The sequence below is a fragment of the Silurus aristotelis genome (assembly GCF_946808225.1).
Source record: "Silurus aristotelis genome assembly, chromosome: 19".
In the NCBI taxonomy this organism is placed as follows: Eukaryota; Metazoa; Chordata; class Actinopteri; order Siluriformes; family Siluridae; genus Silurus; species Silurus aristotelis.
In genome coordinates, this window is record NC_139592.1 from 1,554,222 (window position 1) to 1,561,254 (window position 7,033).

Below are 7,033 nucleotides of genomic sequence, written 5' to 3' on the forward strand. Positions count from 1 at the left end.
CAAAGCTCAAGAGCGTGACCCCCGAGTTCATACAAAACAACAAATAAATAAATAATGGAGCGATGGAAATGGAGTTCTCATGAGAACGGGAAAATGAGACGTGGACTGCGTGCTGTAATAAGAGTGCGGGCGGTTGGACTCTACGCTCACAGAAGCGTGAGGAAAAAACAAGCCAGCGAGAAACGTGTGTGTGTGTGTGTGTGTGTGACGGAGAGAAACGGGAGAGGGAGATCTGGGGGGTTGAGGGTGTCCCGTTGCCATGGGGACAGTAACACACCAGTGGTGTAGTCGACCTGTCTCCCTGCAGACCGGGCCGAACTTGTTGAAGGAGAGAAGGAACGAAGCCGGGGGAGGGGATCGAGTCAGGCTTCTTCTTCTTTTTTTTGCCTTTCTTTCAAAGGGGGGGGTCCTCGCCAGAATCGACACACGTGTGCACCTTTCGGACAACTTGAAACCGGTCTGTCCACCTGGACGGTGGATCCCTGATGAACGCTTTCTAAAATAGATCGGCTATCAGGGGTTACAGAGGGGGTAGCGTCACGTGAGCGGGGTCAGCTCGGCGCTCCGGGGATGTGCGAGACGTGACGGGGCCTATTCGGGGGACGAGGAGGAAGCAGACGGCAAAGAGAAAACCGTAGGCGTTGATGCGTCTGCGAGAGGAGGGGCGGTCTCGCTACGTGATACGATACCATACCATACGATACGAAATCTGATCCGTTAACGGTTTTCCAAAAAAACGACACGTAAAAATGACACGCCGGTTGTGACGCAGGGTTTTGCTCGGTTTAAGTATTGGTGAAGGAAGCACGTGTGCGTTACTGCTAAGTTTAATGTCCACATTGTGATACACGTGTCCACGTCCGATGTTCGCACCTGCGAGGGCGTCTGCTAAACAAATGGTGAGGTTCTCGGGTCCGGACCGAGGCGGAACATTCCAGAGGCTTCGCACCGTGCCAGAGAAGAAGGAGGAGGTGGAGAAAGGGGGGTAGAAGACGAAGAAGAAGGAGGGAGGGACGGAATGAATGACCAAGACAGAAGAGAGAGAACGACCGTGAGATTGTTTGACTGGGGGGTGGGTGGGCGTGGCGGGGTTTTCCCCCCCCAAAGGAGGAGGGGGGCATCAGGGTTGAAAATTCCTCACAGAAACACCTCAGCGCTTCCTCTGCCCGGTGACAGTTAACATCCCCCGCCAACACACACACACACACACACACACACACACACACACACACACACACACACACACACACACTCCGGTTCACCCCAGCTAGAGCCGATCTGCCCAACCCCCCACTTCTCCTCGCTCCCTCATTCCTCCTCCTCCCTCAGGGCTCAAACCCACGTGATTGACGCTAGGCTCTGCCCACTCCGCAACCCCCTTTTGTGTCGGTCATGTGACCCTGCAGGCTTGGCGAGGCCGTGCCCCGTCAAGCAGAACCGAGTGGCGACGAGGCCCAAAAATAGAGGGCATTTCCATCTCCCGGGTTTGGAAGACGAAAAGAGAAAGAAAGACAGAAAAGGTCTCGTCTCATCCCGTCTCATCCGCTTCCACCGTAACGAATCGTGGCTCCCTTTCCGTCGTTCGTTTCCTAATCCGCCGGAGTTGTAACTCGTTCCGAAAGAGGATCAAAGAACTCGAGTGAGCTGAAGAACGGAAATACACCGGCACCGGCTCGTTCTCCGTGACTCGAAATCTCTCTGCGTGGTCATGTGATCCGTTAGCCGGTTCTTGATCCGATTCCGTTCAAAAACGTCGCAGGGTTTCTCGGATGGTTATCACGGACTCGCGTCGAAGAAGCATCGACCGCCGTCTTCCCACGTCTGAAAGATTTTCTGGATCGAGAATGAATCACATAGACGACCGCTCGTACAGAAAGAACCGGAAAACTCTGATAACTCGCATCTAACGAAAGGAATTCCGAAATTAACGTTTAAACGCAACGTGACAAATTCTTACTGATTCCATCTTCAAAATCCATCCATGTAAAAAAAAAAACTAGTTCCGGCGATTCGACTCATTCCTGCCCTTTTTTTTTTTTTTTGTGTCCGTTTGCCATCGGGAGCTGGTAATTTTTTTCTCTGGAAAAAGTTACTTCACCATTTATAGAAAATTGTTCGCTATATAATAGTATCACGTATAAACGTTTTTTCCTCCGACCTCCATTCCAAATGGACCTACTTGTTTTTTTTTGTTTTTTTTTTACCTCATCTGGCGCTCATATCGTCACCGTGGAAACCACGACCGTGTTCTTGTCCAGAATGCAGCAGCAATTTGAACCGTATGTTTGGCGCAAATTTAAAATTCCACAAACGTATTTGTTCAATTTTTTTTTCTCTGAATGCTGTTAAAAACAGAACCTATTTATGTACGTATTTTTACCGTATCTTTTTAATTCTCACCCTGATTTAGATCAATAAACGCTGTTTCTCGGGAAAATGTCGCATTGTTATTAAATAGGGCCACATTTTTTTTTTTTCCCTGCTTTTTTTGCAAACTTAATCTAAAAAATTTGGCAACCTCTGAGCCCATGTTTAATTCTGTATATTAAGGTACTTCCTTTGGAGACAGGAAGTCAGAATGTGGCGTTTTTTTAAATTTATTAAATAGGTCGCATTCTTTTGCAGCCAATAGCGTTTGAGATACGAGACACTAACTGAGCCTATCGGTATTCAGGGAGCCTCTACTGTTGTGAAAGACACACCCCCAGAGGGCGGGGCTTATACGTTTATGAGCAGGTTTGATTGGATGGTTAGTCTCAAAGTGAACGTTTCCCCAGAATTTCCTGCAACTATAAAATGAACGATTTAGTGTCGTGGTTTAGTATCATCTCAGCGAGCGTCACGTGATGTGACGTGACGGGGAAATTTGATTCGCTCTTCTGGGGGGAAAATGGAACGGTTATAAAATGGGCTGTTTTTTTTTTGCTCTTCTTTTTATTTCATGCAGCTGAACTCTAATCTGAAGCGATGTCTTCAGTCAGTTAAAACAATTCATAAGCGGATAATTAATTCACACCTCCGTCGGCATGAATAAATGTTAATAAAACAAGTCTCTGGTCTGTTCCTGACGTGTGAAATTAAAATCAGTTAAATCTATGCAAAGACGACTAACGTGCTTTTCTGATTTCAGGAAAAACAAGTGTTTTGCATTTCTGTACACACAGTTAGAGCAGCGGGTAAAAAAGCAACTTTGAATTCTGTGGCATGACATTTTGCCTTCACTTGACCTAGAAGACCCAAACCTGCTCCAGCATGACGATGCTCCTGTGCACATAGCAGCTCCATGAAGATCTGTTTTCCATGAGTTGGAAGCTATAGAAGATATTTCGAATGATTCTGAACCTCAGGCCTCATCAACTCACCTACATCAGTGAACTTTACTAACACCCTTGTGGCTGAAGTTCTTCTCACAGCAGATCATCCGTCTCTTTCAAACAACTACCTGCATGTCTTCCCTCACCACATCCATAAACCCCCTCCTTGGTCTTATTCCCCAGAAGCTTCCTCCCCAGAAGCTCCACTCTTCCCCAGAGCAGAACAGTAAATGGAGACTAAATGTGGAACAGGATGTTTAAAAAGAAACAATTTTATGCTCAAGTGTCCACAAACTTTTGTCCAAACCATAACAGTGCAAACAGAGGTAGACCATAAAGGACTAGGCTTGAGGTCTATAGCAGTAGATCTTTTACTCCAATCCATTGATCTTTATGGAGCTGGCTTTGTGCACAGAGGTATTGTCATGCTGGAACAGCTATAGATGTTCTGTACTATTGTGTACCTCCAAGTTGGGAATCACATATGACTGTAAAGTCAGGGGTACCAATACTTTTGCTTGTATCTGAAGGCTAATCGAGATGAATGGACTTGGCCCAGATGAAGTTGGAGCATGTTTTTGTTTCAGTTGCTTTTTATTAGGTGGCTGACAGACACAATAACTGAAGCATTTGGACTTTGCTGGAATGTTCTATCAGCTTATTTTTAAACTTGAATTAGTCAAGTAGGATCTCCTCAGACGTCGTGCTGGAGCGATTAGCGAGACGCAGTCCCTTTTTAGGTCTTCGTTTTTTGTATTGGGAAAGTGTTAACAATGAAAAGGCGGAGGAGGAGGAGGACTAGGAGGAGGGACCTGGTCGGTTGCAGACCCTCTTAAAAACTCAACAAGAGGCCGTAAAAGGTTCTTTGAAACTGGCAGACGTAAAAGTAACCCTTGATTGCTTTCTGACCCTGAATAGCATGACACCGCGATCTCGCCGGTCTTTATATCTTCTCAGACGTGTCTCCATGACTGTCTTTACATCGTGGCCATTGTGAGGTGAACATGTAATCCGATATTTTTTAACAGTGGCGTCATCAGAGTTATAGGAAGAAAGTCATTCTGTTGTGTTGAAGCTTTTATTTGGATTCGCATTGGAGCCACGACCAATTGTATCTTCGTTCTGCTGTAACCCAGGAAGTTCTTGCAGAAGGTCTGGATTTGGTAGCTACCCAGCAATGTTTATTTGCCCTGATTTTAGTATTAACAAGAAAACCAAGTATCAGATATGTTTTACATCAGGGGTCCCAAAACTGTACGTCTCGCTCACACATTTGAAACGGTCCTTTTGAACAATACCAGAGACATATTTTGATGATCTCAAATATGTTTTACTCGTTTCATATCTGTATTTAATAATAAAAGTTGGCTTTCTAACTAAAATTAGTTATCAATTGAGGTTGAGGCACCAGTAATTGATTGCTGGAACGTAAATCCATACTGATCGTTTTCACACGCGAGACTGCGCGCTGCACGGAGAGCGCTCTATTATATATAATTTATTATGTGTTCCTCAAAGAGAAAAGTTTGGTGACCACAGGTTTAGATTTGATTGCGGGACAAATCGATCTGTCAAAAATTACCAGAAGAAAATCTGAATTAATTAGAAACTTATTTATTTATTTATTTATTTATTTTGTCTTTACAGGCCGGTTTGGTGATGCCTTAAATACAACTGCTACGTGCCCATAAAGGAGGAGTGTACTGCTGTGACCTGACGGTCATGTTCCACACTGGCCTCCTCTCCATGTCGAGTTCATAAATTGGACTCCTAGTCAGAAAGAGGTATTTTGGTGGAGCTACCATATCAAGAGCCATGGCCAGCAAGAGGAAGTCCACGATTCCTTGCATGATTCCTATAAAGACTATGCATCTACAGGATGACCTTGAGCAAGCTAGGCTTTCTCCCTCTGCCAAGGAAAGCGTTTTCTCCCACAAGCACGAGATAAATGAAAAAGTCTTGCACAGATTGTGTGAATCGCCAGGCCAAGAAGCAAACATTGCCCAAAAAGATAACGGCACTTACACCTGCAGGCCATGTAATTTTGAAACCCATGACCTGAACCTTTTCCTCGATCACGTCTACAGCGGTCACCCAGAGTTCCGCACCGACCCTTGTTTTCTCTGCGTGGATTGTGGGGTGAGTGCGGCAAAATTCGAAGGTCTTGCCTTGCACAACGCCCGAGTGCATCCCAGTACCGTCACCACTACACTACAGCTAAAGCGGAAGGATAGGAAGGTCATCGTGGAGCAGAGCATCATCGCTGGTCCTGGCGAAAGCACCAGCTTTAAGGACGCTGAGATATCGATCACAAAGACGCCCATTATGAAAATGCTCAAGGGGAAAACTGAGTCGAAGAGAATCGTTGTTTCTCATCCGACCGCAGACGAAACTGTGAAGCAATCCGAGACCAGCGATTCTCCCGCCATCTCGGTGACCCATGTTCCGACGATTGTACATAATGGTGCGGCAAGCAAAGGCACTCTGCCTTCCGCAATACAGATCGTCAACGGCTCTGGAGCTCTTCCGATGCTGAAGACGGCCATCACCCAAGTCGTTTCCGTTGTACAGAACCGAATCGTCAACCAGCAATCATCTTCGGCTCCTTTATCCAGCTCTTCGACTTCTTCCTCGTCGAGCTCCAAAAACCTACCAAAGGTCATGATTCCTTTGAGCAGTATTCCCACTTACAATGCCTCCATGGATAACAGCAGCTTCCTGAAAACGTCCTTCAGCAAGTTTCCATACCCAACCAAGGCAGAGCTATGCTATCTCACAGTAGTTACCAAGTACCCCGAGGAGCAGATCAAAATCTGGTTCACAGCACAGAGGCTTAAACAAGGAATTAGCTGGTCACCAGAAGAGATCGAGGATGCACGTCGGAAGATGTTCAACACGATCATACAGACGGCGCCCCCTGCTGGTCAGCAACGTCCGACTCCGCATAGCGCTTCTCAGCAAACCATTACTGTTCTACCGGCCTCCCTGGGTGCCTCCAACCTCCCTCACATTTTACAAGGCAGCCTGGTCGGCCAAGGAGGTGTGATCGTCACCCAACCCATGATCTCTAACGGGATACAGGTCAGCAGCGCCCCAGTTGCCCTGGCTGTAACGCCAAAACCGCAGGCTGCCACGAAGCCCATGATGCAAGCAAAGCCTGCTGCCGCCCTGGTGGCTGATAAGGGGCTTAACATGGTGGTGGGAAGTGTCGGGAGCAGCAATAGTGGAAACCTTACCATCAGTAGTACTAGCAGCACTGGAGGCGGTGGTATTAGCAGCAGCACCATGAGCAGTATTATTAGTTGTGTTAGCACAAATAGCAGTAGTGCGAGTAATCACACTAGCGTGATCAGCATGGCTAAAATGAAAGGCAACAGTAGTAGCAGTAAGATCAGCACATCTAGCACTAACAGCAGAAGCAGTACGCCTGTCGGCAGCAATAGCAAAGCGGTTAACGAGAACAAAAACAGCACTAACGTTAGGAACACCATAGCAAAAAGCGCTGATATAAAAGACAGCAGCGATACTAAAGGGAACACTAACGAAGGCAAAGGCAGTCGAAGCAATAGCCCTAATGTCACAGCCAGCTCCAGTCCAACTCCCACAAACACTAGTGACAGCATCCCAAGCAAGCCAGACTCTCCATCGCCAGCATCCGCAAACTCTCGTACTCTCGCCTCCGCGAGCTTCCTGGATCCCAGCTTTTATAAAGCGAAAAA

General features: G+C 46.7%; 1 protein-coding gene across 1 annotated transcript in view; it reads left to right on the plus strand.

Moving 5' to 3' along the window:
• Positions 1-7,028, plus strand: part of zhx3b (zinc fingers and homeoboxes 3b) — a gene marked incomplete at its 3' end in the record, with an annotated part of 10,042 nt that extends 3,014 nt beyond the window's left edge. Inside the window, exon 2 of the mRNA XM_083521167.1 lies at positions 4,962-7,028. Within this exon, the coding sequence (XP_083377293.1) occupies positions 5,130-7,028 (1,899 nt within the window). The remainder of the gene's footprint in view (positions 1-4,961) is intronic.
• Between the last annotated feature and the right edge of the window lie 5 nt (positions 7,029-7,033).